We start from the raw sequence: 17500 nt of genomic DNA, 5'->3' as shown, positions 1-17500 counted from the left end.
TTGGGGCCCTTCAGACAGGGAGTAGGGAAGTCATGGAGAACAGACTGAGTTTGGGGCCTCTTCAGATAGGGAGTAGGGAAGTCATGGAGAACAGACTCAGTCTGGAGCCTCTTTAGACAGGAAGTAGGGAAGTCATGGAGGACAGACTGAGTCTGGGGCCTCGTCAGACAGGGAGTAGGGAAGTCATGGAGAACAGACTGAGTCTGGGGCCTCGTCAGACAGGGAGTAGGGAAGTCATGGGAGTAGGGAAGACATGGGAGTAGGGAAGTCATGGAGGACAGACTGAGTCTGGGGCCTCGTCAGACAGGGAGTAGGGAAGTCATGGAGGACAGACTGAGTCTGGGGCCTCTTTAGACAGGGAGTAGGGAAGTCATGGAGGACAGACTGAGTCTGGGGCCTCGTCAGACAGGGAGTAGGGAAGTCATGGAGAACAGACTGAGTCTGGGGCTTCGTCAGACAGGAAGTAGGGAAGTCATGGAGGACAGACTGAGTCTGGGGCCTCGTCAGACAGGGAGTAGGGAAGTCATGGAGAACAGACTGAGTCTGGGGCCTCGTCAGACAGGGAGTAGGGAAGTCATGGAGAACAGACTGAGTCTGGGGCCTCGTCAGACAGGGAGTAGGGAAGTCATGGAGGACAGACTGAGTCTGGGGCCTCGTCAGACAGGGAGTAGGGAAGTCATGGAGGACAGACTGAGTTTGGGGCCTCGTCAGACAGGGAGTAGGGAAGTCATGGAGGACAGACTGAGTCTGGAGCCTCTTTAGATAGGGAGTAGGGAAGTCATGGAGAACAGACTGAGTCTGGGGCCTCTTTAGACAGGGAGTAGGGAAGTCATGGAGGACAGACTGAGTCTGGGGCCTCGTCAGACAGGGAGTAGGGAAGTCATGGAGGACAGACTGAGTTTGGGGCCTCGTCAGACAGGGAGTAGGGAAGTCATGGAGGACAGACTGAGTCTGGAGCCTCTTCAGACAGGGAGTAGGGAAGTCATGGAGGACAGACTGAGTCTGGAGCCTCTTTAGATAGGGAGTAGGGAAGTCATGGAGAACAGACTGAGTCTGGGGCCTCTTTAGACAGGGAGTAGGGAAGTCATGGAGAACAGACTGAGTCTGGAGCCTCTTTAGACAGGGAGTAGGAAGTCATGGAGGACAGACTGAGTCTGGGGCCTCTTTAGACAGGGAGTAGGGAAGTCATGGAGGACAGACTGAGTCTGGGGCAGACAGACAGACAGGGAGTAGGGAAGTCATGGAGGACAGACTGAGTCTGGGGCAGACAGACAGACAGGGAGTAGGGAAGTCATGGAGAACAGACTGAGTTTGGGGCCTCGTCAGACAGGGAGTAGGGAAGTCATGGAGAACAGACTGAGTCTGGAGCCTCTTTAAATAGGGAGTAGGGAAGTCATGGAGGACAGACTGAGTCTGGGGCCTCTTTAGACAGGAAGTAGGGAAGTCATGGAGAACAGACTGAGTCTGGGGCCTCTTTAGACAGGGAGTAGGGAAGTCATGGAGAACAGACTGAGTCTGGGGCCTCTTTAGACAGGGAGTAGGGAAGTCATGGAGGACAGACTGAGTCTGGGGCCTCTTTAGACAGGGAGTAGGGAAGTCATGGAGGACAGACTGAGTCTGGGGCAGACAGACAGACAGACAGACAGGGAGTAGGGAAGTCATGGAGGACAGACTGAGTCTGGAGCCTCTTTAGATAGGGAGTAGGGAAGTCATGGAGAACAGACTGAGTCTGGGGCCTCTTTAGACAGGGAGTAGGGAAGTCATGGAGGACAGACTGAGTCTGGGACAGACAGACAGACAGACAGACAGACAGACAGACAGACAGATAGATAGATAGATAGATAGATAGATAGATAGATAGATAGATAGATAGATAGATAGATAGATAGATAGATAGATAGATAGATAGATAGATAGATAGATAGATAGGCCTATTTAGACAAGGGTCAGGGTGACCGATGAGGAAAGGTTGGTTGAGGGTTTTAAATGTACTGTTACTTTTCCTTTGCTCTTGACCACAAAATGATTACCTCAGGATTTCAATGCCCTACTCTCAAAACAGCAGTGGTATTTCACATCACGAGGGCAGAGAACTTATACAGTATAAGCTTTTAACGTGACATTAAAATAACAGTGTAAGGCACAGAAAGAACTGTGGGTAAAATCAGGACAGGTGAGCATTCAGAACCTCAGAGGACGTACCTGACCACAGGTAGAGTCCGTCAAAGCTGTATGAGTAGAGGTCATCCCCCACCCCATTGCCCCCCCAGCCCTCTCCAGCCCCCGGGTAGGGGGCGTAACCCTTAGTGGAGGCCCATCCCACACGCAGGTGAGATGGCTCACTGGTCACATAGTGGTCCACCTGAGAGAGAGAGAGAGAGAGAGAGAGAGAGAGAGAGAGAGAGAGAGAGAGAGAGAGAGAGAGAGAGAGAGAGAGAGAGAGAGAGAGAGAGAGAGAGAGAGAGAGAGAGACAGACAGACAGAGAGACAGACAGACAGACAGACAGACAGACAGACAGACAGACAGACAGACAGACAGACAGACAGACAGACAGACAGACAGACAGACAGACAGAGATAGTATAGACAGAGAGAGAGTCAGACAGACAACCAGAGGGAGATAGTAGAGAGAGAGAGAGAGAGGGAGACAGGTAGACAGACAGACAGACAGACAGAGATAGTAGAGACAGAGAGACAGGTAGACAGACAGACAGAGAGAGATAGTAGAGAGAGACAGACAGACAGACAGACAGACAGACAGACAGACAGACAGACAGACAGAGATAGTAGAGACAGAGAGAGAGAGACAGGTAGAGAGACAGACAGAGAGAGATAGTAGAGAGAGAGAGACAGGTAGACAGACAGCCAGAGAGAGAGACATTGGACAAGTGACAAAACACATCTTAAATATTTTACTTGCCAATAATATTTGAAACACAATAATCAAAACACATTTGCAAAGGAATGTAAGAAGAGTAAATATTCACCTGGTCGATCATCAGCTCAAAGTACCACTTCTTATACTGGGCTGAACCCTCCGCCACTCCTAGGAAGATGTTGGGCCTCATACTGGAGAAACACATCCACATTTACAATCACAGTGAGACAGCCAGATAGATGATACATTATTCATATTTATATTCCAGGTTTTATGTGTCATTATATTGCAGTCAGAAAAGCTGTGTTGAGATATATTTAATCACACTGATTTGGAGAGCAAGACACGTGTAGTTGCAAATCAAGAGTGAATTTATGACTAATGTAATTACCCCCCCCCCACCCACCACCCCCAGTGGCAACTAGCCAATTGCCTGCTGTTACGGTGCACTCAATTATTTTACAAATGGTGTTCACTAACCAGGGCATGCTGTAGTGAATAACATTGAGTTAGAATGAAAACACCTAAGAATTAGAATGATTACATCATAGAATTAGAATGAAAACACCTAAGAATTACAATGATTACATCATAGAATTAGAATGAAAACACCTAAGAATTAGAATGATTACATCATAGAATTAGAATGAAAACACCTAAGAATTAGAATGATTACATCATAGAATTAGAATGAAGACACCTAAGAATTACAATGATTACATTATAGAATTAGAATGAAAACACCTAAGAATTATAATGATTACATTATAGAATTAGAATGAAGACACCTAAGAATTACAATGATTACATCATTGAAGTGTACATGTGATGAAAATTACAGGCCTCTCTCATCTTTTTAAGTGGGAGAACTTGCACAATTGGTGGCTGACTAAATAATTTTTTGCCCCACTGTATATGTGCACACCTGGTTCCCATTCCCCCTGATCAGTATGTGTATATATGTGCCCTCTGTTCCCCATTGTCCTTGTTGATTATTGTTCCATGTCCGTTGGTCTTGTGCGTACCTGTGCTCTGTTGTGTCGGCTAATGTGTTACTGTGTTAGTGTGCACTTATTACAGGTCTCGTCCTGTGTGTTGTTATTACGGGTCTCATCCTGTGTGTTGTTATTACGGGTCTCGTTGTCGTCCCATACGGGTGTCCTGTGTGTTGTTATTACGGGTCTCGGGTCTCGTCCTGTGTGTTGTTATTACGGGTCTCATCCTGTGTGTTGTTATTACGGGTCTCATCCTGGTCTTGTTCCATGTGTTGTTATTACGGGTCTCGTTCCATGTGTTGTTATTACGGGTCTCATTCTGTGTGTTGTTATTACGGGTCTCGTTCCATGTGTTGTTATTACGGGTCTCGTCCATGTGTTGTTATTACGGGTCTCCTGTGTTGTTGTTATTACGGGTCTCGTTCCATGTGTTGTTATTACGGGTCTCGTTCCTGTGTGTTGTTATTACGGGTCTCGTTCCTGTGTGTTGTTATTACTGGTCTCATCCCGTGTGTTGTTATTATGGGTCTCATCCTGTGTGTTGTTATTACGGGTCTCATCCTGTGTGTTGTTATTATGGGTCTCGTCCCGTGTGTTGTTATTACGGGTCTCGTCCTGTGTGTTGTTATTACGGGTCTCGTCCTGTGTGTTGTTATTACGGGGGTCTCGTCCTGTGTGTTTGTTATTACGGGTCTCGTCCTGTTTGTATACGGGTTATGTGTATGTTCGTCCTGTGTGTGTTGTTATTACGGGTCTCGTCCTGTGTTTTGTTATTACGGGTCTCGTTCCATGTGTTGTTATTACGGGTCTCGTCCCTGTGTGTTGTTATTACGGGTCTCGTCCTGTGTGTTGTTATTACGGGTCTCGTCCTGTGTGTTGTTATTACGGGTCTCGTCCTGTGTGTTGTTATTACGGGTCTCGTCCTGTGTATGGGTTGTTATTACGGGTCTCGTCCGTCCTGTGTGTTGTTATTCGTCCTGTGTGTTGGGTCTCGTCCTGTGTGTTGTTATTACGGGTCTCGTCCTGTGTTTTGTTATTACGGGTCTCGTCCCTGTGTATGTTATTACGGGGTCTGTGTGTTGTCCTGTGTTTTGTTATTACGGGTCTAAGGGTCTCCATGTGTTGTTATTACGGGTCTCGTCCTGTGTGTTGTTATTACGGGTCCGTCCTGTGTGTTGTTATTACGGGTCTCGTCCTGTGTCTTGTTATTACGGGTCTCGTCCTGTGTGTTGTTATTACGGGTCTCGTCCTGTGTGTTGTTATTACGGGTCTCGTCCTGTGTGTTGTTATTACGGGTCTCGTCCTGTGTATGTTATTATGGGTCGGGTCTCCCTGTGTGTCTTGTTATTATGGGTCTCGTCCTGTGTGTTGTTATTACGGGTCTCATCCTGTGTGTGTTGTTATTACGGGTCTCGTCCTGTGTTGTTATTACGGGTCTCGTCCTGTGTGTTGTTATTACGGGTCTCGTCCTGTGTGTTGTTATTACGGGTCTCATCCTGTGTGTTGTTATTACGGGTCTCGTCCTGTGTGTTGTTATTACGGGTACGGGGGTCTCGTCCTGTGTGTTGTTATTACGGGTCTCGTCCTGTGTGTTGTTATTATGGGTCTCGTCCCGTGTGTTGTTATTAAGGGTCTCGTCCTGTGTTGTTGTTATTACGGGTCTCATCCTGTGTGTTGTTATTACGGGTCTCGTCCTGTGTGTTGTTATTACGGGTCTCGTCCTGTGTGTTGTTATTACGGGTCTCGTCCTGTGTATGTTATTACGGGTCTCGTCCTGTTTGTTATTACGGGTCTCTCATGTGTATGTTATTACGGGTCCATGTGTTATTTGTTATTACGGGTCTCGTTCCATGTGTTGTTATTACGGGTCTCGTCCTGTGTGTTGTTATTACGGGTCTCGTCCTGTGTATGTTATTACGGGTCTCGTCCTGTGTTTTGTTATTACGGGTCTCGTTCCTGTGTTGTTATTACGGGTCTCGTCCTGTGTGTTGTTATTACGGGTCTCGTCCTGTGTATGTTATTACGGGTCTCGTCCTGTTTGTTATTACGGGTCTCGTTCCATGTGTTGTTATTACTGGTCTCGTCCTGTGTGTTGTTATTACGGGTCTCGTCCTGTGTCTTGTTATTACGGGTCTCGTCCTGTGTGTTGTTATTACGGGTCTCATCCTGTGTATTGTTATTACGGGTCTCGTCCTGTGTATGTTATTACGGGTCTCTGTGTATGTCCTGTGTATGTTATTACGGGTCTTGTCCTGTGTATGTTATTACGGGTCTCGTCCTGTGTATGTTATTACTGGATCTCGTCCTGTGTATGTTATTACGGGTCTCGTCCTGTGTATTGTTATTACGGGTCTCGTCCTGTGTATGTTATTACGGGTCTCGTCCTGTTTGTTATTACGGGTCTCGTCCTGTGTATTGTTATTATTACGGGTCTCGTCCTGTGTATTGTTATTACGGGTCTCGTCCTGTGTATGTTATTACGGGTCTCGTCCTGTTTGTTATTACGGGTCGTCGTTCCATGTGTTGTTATTACGGGTCTCGTCCTGTTTGTTATTACGGGTCTCGTCCTGTGTATTGTTATTACGGGTCTCGTCCTGTGTATGTTATTACGGGTCTCGTCCTGTTTGTTATTACGGGTCTCTGTGTATTGTTATTACGGGTTCCATGTGTTGTTATTACGGGTCTCGTCCTGTTTGTTATTACGGGTCTCGTCCTGTTTGTTATTACGGGTCTCGTCCTGTGTATTGTTATTACAGGTCTCGTCCTGTGTATGTTATTACGGGTCTCGTCCTGTTTGTTATTACGGGTCTCGTCCTGTGTATTGTTACTACGGGTCTCGTCCTGTGTGTTGTTGTTATTATTACGGGTCTCGTCCTGTGTGTTGTTATTCGGGTCTGTGTGTTGTTATTACGGGTCTCGTCCTGTGTGTTGTTATTACGGGTCTCGTCCTGTGTATGTTATTACGGGTCTCGTCCTGTGTTTTGTTATTACGGGTCTCATCCTGTGTATTGTCATTACGGGTCTCGTCCTGTGTGTTGTTATTACGGGTCTCGTCCTGTGTATGTTATTAAGGGTCTCGTCCTGTGTTTTGTTATTAAGGGTCTCGTCCTGTGTGTTGTTATTACGGGGTCTCGTCCTGTGTGTTGTTATTACGGGTCTCGTCCTGTGTATGTTATTAAGGGTCTCGTCCTGTGTGTTGTTATTACAGGTCCCGTCCTGTGTGTTGTTATTACGGGTCTCGTCCATGTGTTGTTATTACGGGTCTCGTCCTGTGTGTTGTTATTACGGTTCTCGTCCTGTGTCTTGTTATTACGGGTCTCGTCCTGTGTGTTGTTATTACGGGTCTCGTTCCATGTGTTGTTATTACGGGTCTCGTCCTGTGTATTTATTAGAGGTTTACACCTCACTCTTTGTTTGGATATATATACGTGTTTGTTTTGGGCTTCGACCCCGTCATGTTCATGACGTAGGCTATATTGGGTAAAGAAATGTAAAAACAACTATTTTCGTTTTCCTGCGCCTGGCTCCTATCATTATACAATGTGACGGGTATACAGCTCATTGAGTGTGGTTTTAGTACCAGCATCGATCTGTGGTGGTATGTAGACAGCTATGAAAAATACAGGTGAAAACTCTCTGGTTAGATAGTATGGTCTACAGCTTATCATGAGATACTCTACCTCAGGTGAGCCAAACCTTGAGACGTCCTTAGATATACATAGACCTCCACCCCTTGTCTTTACCAGAGGCTGCTGTTGTATTGTGCCGATACAGTGTAAAAACCTATCAGCTGTATGTTGTTCATGTCGTCGTTCAGCCACGACTGAAACATAAGATGTTGCAGTTTTTAATGTCCCGTTAGTAGTTTAATCTTGCTCGTAGGTCATTGATTTTATTTTCCAATGATTGCACATTGGGCAATAGAACGGATGTCAGTGGGGGTTTACTCGCTCGCCTACGAATTCTCCGAAGGCAGTCCGACCTCCTCCCCCTTTTTCTCTGTCTTCTCTTGACACAAATGACAGGGATTTGGGCCTGTTCCCGGAAAGCAGTATGTCCTTCACGTCTGAATCGTTGGACTCGTTAAAGGAAACAGCTTCTACCAGTTCGTGGTGAGTAATCGCTGTTCTGATGTCCAGATGTTATTTCAGTCATAAATGATGGCAGCAGCAACATTATGTACAAAATACGTTTAAAAAAAAAAGTTAAACACTTTCTACTTCCTGTTACCTCTGAACATCATTGACCAATCGTGTCTGCAGGAGCAGGTCTCTCTTGGGAAGCAGGTGATCACAGATGAGGTTCTGATTGGCTCTCACAGCCACCCCGTTACACACACACAGAGAACACAGGACGTCCAGGATCTAGACAGAGATAAAGGGAGGGTGGGAGGGGGAGAGACAAACAATGGGATTGAGAAAGAATGGATAAAAGGGAGGCACTGGCAGTCTTCAGGATGACCCGTTTGGGGTTATTGTGTGGAAGTGTGTGTGTGTGGAAGTGTGTGTGTGTGGAAGTGTGTGGGGTTATTGTGTGGAAGTGTGTGGGGTTGTGTGTGTGTGTGTGTGTGTGTGTGTGTGTGTGTGTGTGTGTGTGTGTGTGTGTGTGTGTGTGTGTGTGTGTGTGTGTGTGTGTGTTGTGTGTGTGTGTGTGTGTGTGTGTGTGTGGGGGGTTATTGTGTGGAAGTGTGTGGGGTTATTGTGTGGAAGTGTGTGGGGTTATTGTGTGTGTGTGTGTGTGTGTGTGTGTGTGTGTGTGTGTGTGTGTGTGTGTGTGTGTGTGTGTGTGTGTGTGTGTGTGTGTGTGTGTGTGTGTGTGTGTGTGTATGTGTGTGTGTGTGTTTGTGTGTGTGTGTGTGTGTGTGTGTGTGTGTGTGTGGGGGGTTATTGTGTGGAAGTGTGTGGGGTTATGTGTGTGTGTGTGTGTGTGTGTGTGTGTGTGTGTGTGTGTGTGTGTGTGTGTGTGTGTGTGTGTGTGTGTGTGTGTGTGTGTGTGTGTGTGTGTGGAAGAACACCCAATGAATATGAGTGCGGTCAAGGTGAACTGAGAGGAACTAGTTAAAACCACGGGCCTGTTTCTAGGACATCAACACAACAAAAGGTGGACATCACATACTGAAACATTCCTCTATACCTCTCCTGTTCTCTACAGTGATCTTCAGATAACAAAGCAAGGTCAGAGGTCAATGATAAAGCATGTGGAATTGACTATTTGTTAATAAAGTTATCAGGGTTTGAACATTCCTCTGACTTGTGTTAACATCTTCCCTTGTCTGACAATGTGCACATCTTTTGAACAGAGTCCTATGGGCTGTGGTATCTGCTGCCTCAACACTTCATCATCAGATCACTGTACCAGAGGGCAGACAGAATAGGGTGTTAGGAACCGGTTACACTTTTATTCATGTGATGAAGCTTCATCTCTTCTCTGTGTCTCTCTGTCTCTCGGTCTGTCTATCTGTCTCTGATGTCTCTGATGTCTCTCTCTGTCTCTTTCTCTCTGTCTCTTTCTCTCTGTCTCTCGGTCTCTGTCTGTCTATCTGTCTCTTTCTCTCTGTCTCTCTCTGTCTCAGTCTCTGTCTCTCTGTCTCTGATGTCTCTGATGTCTCTCTCTGTCTCTCTCCCTGGCTCTCTGGCTCTCTCTGTCTTTCTCTGTCTCTCGGTCTCTGTCTATCTTGTCTCTCTGTGTCTCTCTCTGTCTCTCGGTCTCTGTCTCTCTCTGTCTCTCTCTCTGGCTCTCTGTCTCTGTCTCTCTGTCTCTCTCTGTCTCTCGGTCTCTGTCTATCTTGTGTCTCTGTGTCTCTCGGTCTCTGTCTCTCTCTCTGGCTCTCTGTCTCTTTTTCTCTGTCTCTCTCCCTGGCTCTCTGGCTCTGTCTCTCTTTGTCTCTCTCTCGGTCTCTCTGAATCTCTCTCTGTCTCTGTTCTATAAGTGTGTCTGTCACACCACTGAAAAACTCTTCACACATAAACACAGAAGGTGATAATCCTCAGGTTTGTTCTGTGTAACAATAACACATGCCTCTAAGCAACAAACAGACACTTCATTACCTCCCTGGGTGGGTAAGCAATGCGATGCCAATAACCCTTAGAGGGGCATGCATGTCGTATGTCTTTATTGGTTGTTAAAAGCCTATAGGATTCCATGGCATGGATCAACAGCTGGTGTTTACGAGGCTGGGTTTCCAACCCATACACTGTAGGCTCTGGTGAGTAGTGTATTACATAGGGAATAAGATGCCATTCAGGATGCAAACTGGCTCTGCGTGTGCTCCTGCATGCCCAGCTAACCCAATTAACCCAGCAGGGCTCGGTGACAAGTTTAACACTGCATGTAAAACACGTAGCAGGAATGTTAAAACAATGTGATATGCAGCCCGAGGCTATTGTTAAAATCACGCTGCCACGCTGACAGCTGTGACAGCCACATATTTACATACGTGTTTACTCTCTCCTCGGAGTAAAGAAGTTAAAGGCCAAAGCACTGCTCATACTGAATATATATTCCTCTGAGTTTAGAACGTTTAGAATGTGTTTAGAATGTTTAGAATGTGTTTAGAATGTGTTTAGAACATTTAGAATGTGTTTAGAACATTTAGAATGTGTTTAGAACATTAGAATGTGTTTAGAACGTTTAGAATGTGTTTAGAACATTTCGAATGTGTTTAGAACATTTAGAATGTGTTTAAAACTTTTAGAATGTGTTTAGAACATTAGAATGTGTTTAGAACATTTAGAATGTGTTTAGAACATTTAGAATGAGTTTAGAACATTTAGAACATGTTTGGAACATTTAGAATTAGTTTAGAACATTCAGAATGTGTTTAGAACATTTAGAATGAGTTTAGAACATTTAGAAGGAGGTTAGAACATTTAGAATGTGTTGAGAACATTTAGAATGTGTTTTAGAACATTTAGAATGAGTTTAGAACATTTAGAATGTGTTTAGAACATTTAGAATGTGTTGAGAACATTTAGAATGTGTTTTAGAACATTTAGAATGAGTTTAGAACATTTAGAATGTGTTTTAGAACATTTAGAAGGAGGTTAGAACATTTAGAATGTGTTTAGAACATTTAGAATGTTGTTCTAACATTTATAATGAGTTTAGAACATTTAGAATGTTGTTCTAACATTTAGAATGAGTTTAGAACATTTAGAATGTGGTTATAACATTTAGAATGACTTTAGAACATTTAGAATGTGGTGATAACATTTAGAATGAGTTTAGAACATTTAGAATGTTGTTCTAACATTTAGAATGACTAGAACATTTAGAATGTGGTTACAACATTTAGAATGACTTTAGAACATTTAGAATGTGGTTATAACATTTAGAATGTGTTTAGAATGTGTTTAGAACTTTTAGAATGTGTTTAAAATGAGTTTAGAACGTTTAGAATGTGTTCAGAATGTGTTTAGAATGAGTTTAGAATGTTTAGAATGAGTTTATTCGAAAACCAGTAATGCGTTGTTTTGCTGACCTTGTGGTTGCGTCCGTGTTTGTAGAGCAGGGAGATGATGGACTTGATGTGTCCTCTCTGGATGATGTTCAGAGCTTCAGGAGACTCTATCAGGATGCAGTGGAGAACCTCCAGGATACCTAGAGTAGAGTAGAATACAATTGAATCAGGAGACTTTCAGGATATAGTGGAGAACCTCCAGGATACCTGAGTGGAACATATTTGTTTATTACAAAACACTACTGGGACTGGGACATTAGAGTATACAACAGGCTATGACTACTTAATTACAGCACTATAACTGCTTACAGTACATGTCATGCCTCAGGTTAACTTACACTAGATGCATGCAGCCCCAAATTAGCTCGCAATAAAGGCATTTGACAACATGAACAAACAATTCCATACCCAATATGTTAATGTTAACTCTATGAAATCCAGTATACCTGATGAGGACTCCAGTCTCTCCAGCTTGCTGACCAGCCAGTCCAGATTCCTGGAGAACTGGGTGCAGTTGTTTCTGTTCCCTTTGATCAGAGAGGCTGAAGAGAGAGAAGAAGAGTTAGATGTGTCAGAGGAAGGACACAGAGGGATAAGGGGTAGTTTTGAAGAGGGGTGTGGAGGAGGGGTATGTGGGGGATAGATGAAGGAGAGGGTGAGGAGGGGTATGTGGGGGAGAGAGGAGGAAGAGGGAGAGGAGGGGTATGTGGGGGAGAGAGGAGGAAGAGGGAGAGGAGGGGTATGTGGGGGAGAGAGGAGGAAGAGGGAGAGGAGGGGTATGTGGGGGAGAGAGGAGGAAGAGGGAGAGGAGGGGTATGTGGGGGATAGATGAAGGAGAGGGTGAGGAGGGGTATGTGGGGGGAGAGAGGAGGAAGAGGGAGAGGAGGGGTATGTGGGGGAGAGAGGAGGAAGAGGGAGAGGAGGGGTATGTGGGGGAGAGAGGAGGAAGAGGGAGAGGAGGGGTATGTGGGGGGAGAGAGGAGGAAGAGGGAGAGGAGGGGTATGTGGGGGGAGAGAGGAGGAAGAGGGAGAGGAGGGGTATGTGGGGGAGAGAGGAGGAAGAGGGAGAGGAGGGGTATGTGGGGGAGAGAGGAGGAAGAGGGAGAGGAGGGGTATGTGGGGGATAGAGGAGGAAGAGGGAGAGGAGGGGTATGTGGGGGAGAGAGGAGGAAGAGGGAGAGGAGGGGTATGTGGGGGAGAGATGAGGAAGAGGGAGAGGAGGGGTATGTGGGGGAGAGAGGAGGAAGAGGGTGAGGAAGGGTATGTGGGGGAGAGAGGAGGAAGAGGGAGAGGAGGGGAATGTGGGGGATAGAGGAGGAAGAGGGAGAGGAGGGGTATGTGGGGGAGAGAGGAGGAAGAGGGTGAGGAAGGGTATGTGGGGGAGAGAGGAGGAAGAGGGAGAGGAGGGGAATGTGGGGGAGAGAGGAGGAAGAGGGAGAGGAGGGGAATGTGGGGGATAGAGGAGGAAGAGGGAGAGGAGGGGTATGTGGGGGAGAGAGGAGGAAGAGGGAGAGGAGGGGAATGTGGGGGATAGAGGAGGAAGAGGGAGAGGAGGGGTATGTGGGGGAGAGAGGAGGAAGAGGGTGAGGAGGGCTATGTGGGGGAGAGAGGAGGAAGAGGGTGAGGAGGGCTATGTGGGGGAGAGATGAAGAACTGGGTACAGTTGCTCATTTTTCCATAGATTGGAGAGGCTAGAGAAAGGTGAGGTAAAAAGAGAGGGGGGTAAGTGAGGGAAAGAGGGGTGAGGAATGACAGGGATGAAAGGGTGATGCAGACGTTGCAGAGGGGTGAGAGGGTGATGCAGACATTGCAGAGGGGTGAGAGGGTGATGCAGACGTTGCAGAGGGGTGAGAGGGTGATGCAGACGTTGCAGAGGGGTGAGAGGGTGATGCAGACGTTGCAGAGGGGTGAGAGGGTGATGCTGACGTTGCAGAGGGGTGAGAGGGTGATGCAGACGATGCAGAGGGGTGAGAGGGTGATGCAGACGTTGCAGAGGGGTGAGAGGGTGATGCAGACGTTGCAGAGGGGTGAGAGGGTGATGCAGACGTTGCAGAGGGGTGAGAGGGTGATGCAGACGTTGCAGAGGGGTGAGAGGGTGATGCAGACGTTGCAGAGGGGTGAGAGGGTGATGCAGACATTGCAGAGGGGTGAGAGGGTGATGCAGACGTTGCAGAGGGGTGAGAGGGTGATGCAGACATTGCAGAGGGTGAGAGGGTGATGCAGACGTTGCAGAGGGGTGAGAGGATGATGCAGACGTTGCAGAGGGGTGAGAGGGTGATGCAGACGTTGCAGAGGGGTGAGAGGGTGATGCAGACGTTGCAGAGGGGTGAGAGGGTGATGCAGACGTTGCAGAGGGGTGAGAGGGTGATGCAGACGTTGCAGAGGGGTGAGAGGGTGATGCAGACATTGCAGAGGGGTGAGAGGGTGATGCAGACATTGCAGAGGGGTGAGAGGGTGATGCAGACGTTGCAGAGGGGTGAGAGGGTGATGCAGACGTTGCAGAGGGGTGAGAGGGTGATGCAGACATTGCAGAGGGGTGAGAGGGTGATGCAGACGTTGCAGAGGGGTGAGAGGGTGATGTAGACATTGCAGAGGGTGAGAGGGTGATGCAGACGTTGCAGAGGGGTGAGAGGGTGATGCAGACGTTGCAGAGGGGTGAGAGGGTGATGTAGACATTGCAGAGGGGTGAGAGGGTGATGCAGACGATGCAGAGGGGTGAGAGGGTGATGCAGACGTTGCAGAGGGGTGAGAGGGTGATGCAGATGATGCAGAGGGGTGAGAGGGTGATGCAGACGTTGCAGAGGGGTGAGAGGGTGATGCAGACGTTGCAGAGGGGTGAGAGGGTGATGCAGACGTTGCAGAGGGGTGAGAGGGTGATGCTGACGTTGCAGAGGGGTGAGAGGGTGATGCTGACATTGCAGAGGGGTGAGAGGGTGAAGAGAGAGAGGCCGAGTCAGACGAGAGTTTAATGTCTACATCCATATCTAAACCACTTGTCTGTGTTTGACAGACTCCTTCCCCTTTTCCACATTTTGCTACAGACTAATTCAATAATTTATTAAATACATTTTTCTTCATCAATTTACACACAATACCCAATAACAACAAGGCAAAAGCTGGATTTTAGATTTTTTTTTGCAAATATATTAAACGTAAAAAAACATACATACATTATTTACAAAACTATTCAGAACCTTTGGTACGAGCCTTGAAATTGAGCTCAGGGGCATCCTGTTTCCAATGATCATCCTTGAGATGTTTCTATTATTTTTAATCCACTTGTGGTAAATGACATTGATTTGACATGATTTGGAAAGACACACCCCTGTCTATTTAAGGTCCCACAGTTGACAATGAATGACAGAGCAAAAACAAAGCCATGACGTCGAACAAATTGTCCGTAGAGCTCCGAGACAGGATTGTGTCGAGGCACAGATGTGGGGAAGGGTCCCAAAAAGCCCATTACTCAGTAAAAAGCACATGACAGCCCAATTGGAGTTTGCCAAATGGCACCTAAAGGACTCACAGAACCATGAGAAACAAGATTCTCTGGTCTGATGAAACCAAGTTTGAACTCATTACAATACCCATGAACTCATACAACACTCGAATATACAACACTATACTGTAACACACTATACAACACTATACTATAAAATACTATACAACCCTCTACAACACAACACTATACAACACCATACTATGTAACACTCTAATATACAACACTCTAAAATACAACACTCTACTATACAACACTATACTATAAAATACTATACAACCCTCTACAACACAACACTATACAACACCATACTATGTAACACTCTAATATACAACACTCTAAAATACAACTCTACTATACAACACTCTCCTATACAACACTATACAATACTCTACTATACAACACTATACAATACAAAACTCTACTATACAACACTCTACTGTACAACACTATACAACACTCTACTATACAACACTATACAACACTCTACTATACAACTCTCTACTATACAACTCTCTACTATACAACTCTCTACTATACAACACTATACAACACTCTACTATACAACACTCTCATATACAACTCTCTACTATACAACACTCTACTATACAACACTCTACTATACAACACTATAATATACAACACTCAACTCTTCAACACAATACAACACTCTAATATACAACACTATACTATACAACACTCTACTATACAACTATCCACTGTACAACTTTCTACTATACAACACTCTACTATACAACTCTCTACTATACAACACTCTACTATACAAAACTCTACTATACAACTCTCTACTATAGTATACAACACTCTAATATACAACACTATACTATACAACACTATACTATACAACTATCCACTGTACAACTTTCTACTATACAACACTCTACTATACAACTCTCTACTATACAACACTCTCATATACAACACTCTACTATACAACACTCTCATATACAACACTCTACTATACAACTCTCTACTATACAACACTCTACTATACAAAACTCTACTATACAACACTATAATATACAACACTATACAACACTCTACTATACAACTATCCACTGTACAACTTTCTACTATACAACACTCTACTATACAACTCTCTACTATACAAAACTCTACTATACAACACTCTACTATACAAAACTCTACTATACAACACTCTACTATACAACACTATACAACACTATACAACACTCTAATATACAACACTATACTATACAACACTCTACTATACAACTCTCTACTATACAACACTCTACTATACAACTCTCTACTATACAACACTCTACTATACAAAACTCTACTATACAACACTCTACTATACAACACTCTACTATACAACACTATACAACACTCTAATATACAACACTATACTATACAACACTATACTATACAACACTCTACAACACTCTACTACACAACACTCTACTACACAACACTCTACTACACAACACTCTACAACACTCTACTATACAACTCTCTACTATACAACACTCTACTATACAAAACTCTACTATACAACTCTCTACTATAGTATACAACACTCTAATATACAACACTATACTATACAACACTATACTATACAACATTCTACAACACTCCCCTCTCTCCATCTCGTTAAAACCATGGTACTGTTTGGAGAACATCAACAAAACAAAAGGTGGACAACACAACACTTCTCAGGGGTCATTCCTATATATGCCTGTGGGCTGTGGTAAAGACTAGTGCACTACATAGGGAATAGGGTGCTATTTGGGATTTATCCGGTACCTCAACACTTCATCATCACATCACTGTACCAGAGGGCAGACAGAATAGGGTGTTAGGAACCGGTCACACTTTTATTCATGTGATGAAGCTTCATCTCTTCTCTGTGTCTCTCTGTCTCTCTCTGTCTCTCTGTCTCTCTCTGTCTCTCTGTCTCTCTCTGTCTCTCTGTCTCTCTCTGTCTCTCTGTCTCTCTCTGTCTCTCTGTCTCTCTCTGTCTCTCTGTCTCTCTCTGTCTCTCTGTCTCTCTCTGTCTCTCTGTCTCTCTCTGTCTCTCTGTCTCTCTCTGTCTCTCTGTCTCTCTCTGTCTCTCTGTCTCTCTCTGTCTCTCTGTCTCTCTCTGTCTCTCTCTGTCTCTCTGTCTCTCTCTGTCTGTCTGTCTCTCTGTCTCTCTCTGTCTCTCTGTCTCTCTCTGTCTCTCTCTGTCTGTCTGTCTCTCTGTCTCTCTCTGTCTCTCTGTCTCTCTGTCTCTCTGTCTCTCTCTGTCTCTCTGTCTCTCTCTGTCTCTCTCTGTCTCTCTCTGTCTCTCTGTCTCTCTCTGTCTGTCTGTCTATTTCTCTCTGTCTCTCTCTGTCTCTCTCTGTCTCTCTGTCTCTCTCTGTCTCTCTGTCTCTCTCTGTCTGTCCGTCTCTTTCTCTTTCTTCTCTCTTCTCCATTTCTCTCTCTCCTCTGTGACTAACCACAAATAACTGTCATGTCAGTCCTGTCAACAGATCTTCTCTCCAAATGGGGCTCAGGGAGGTGTGTGTTCATATGTGTGTGTTCCTGTGTGTATATGTGTGAGTGTGTGTGTGTGTGTGTGTGTGTTCCTGTGTGTATGTGTGTGAGTGTGTGTGTGTGTGTTCCTGTGTGTATGTGAGTGTGTGTGTGTGTGTGTGTGT

The 17500-nt window shown here is 45.4% G+C and overlaps 1 protein-coding gene across 3 annotated transcripts in view; it reads right to left on the bottom strand.

The window, feature by feature from the left end:
* LOC118374826 (ryanodine receptor 3-like) overlaps nt 1-17500 on the bottom strand; it is a 251864-nt gene that overhangs the window by 134749 nt on the left and 99615 nt on the right. For all 3 annotated transcript variants that reach the window (XM_052471367.1, XM_052471368.1, XM_052471369.1), the window contains 5 exons: nt 11779-11874; nt 11354-11472; nt 8104-8237; nt 2988-3069; nt 2203-2362 (listed from right to left, as the gene is read on the bottom strand). In XM_052471367.1, coding sequence (XP_052327327.1) covers nt 2203-2362; nt 2988-3069; nt 8104-8237; nt 11354-11472; nt 11779-11874 — 591 coding nt within the window. The remainder of the gene's footprint in view (nt 1-2202; nt 2363-2987; nt 3070-8103; nt 8238-11353; nt 11473-11778; nt 11875-17500) is intronic.

The sequence above is a fragment of the Oncorhynchus keta genome, chromosome 19, assembly GCF_023373465.1.
Source record: "Oncorhynchus keta strain PuntledgeMale-10-30-2019 chromosome 19, Oket_V2, whole genome shotgun sequence".
Taxonomy (NCBI): Eukaryota; Metazoa; Chordata; class Actinopteri; order Salmoniformes; family Salmonidae; genus Oncorhynchus; species Oncorhynchus keta.
Note: the sequence above shows the minus strand (reverse complement) of the source record. Positions and strands in the feature narration are given on the sequence as shown.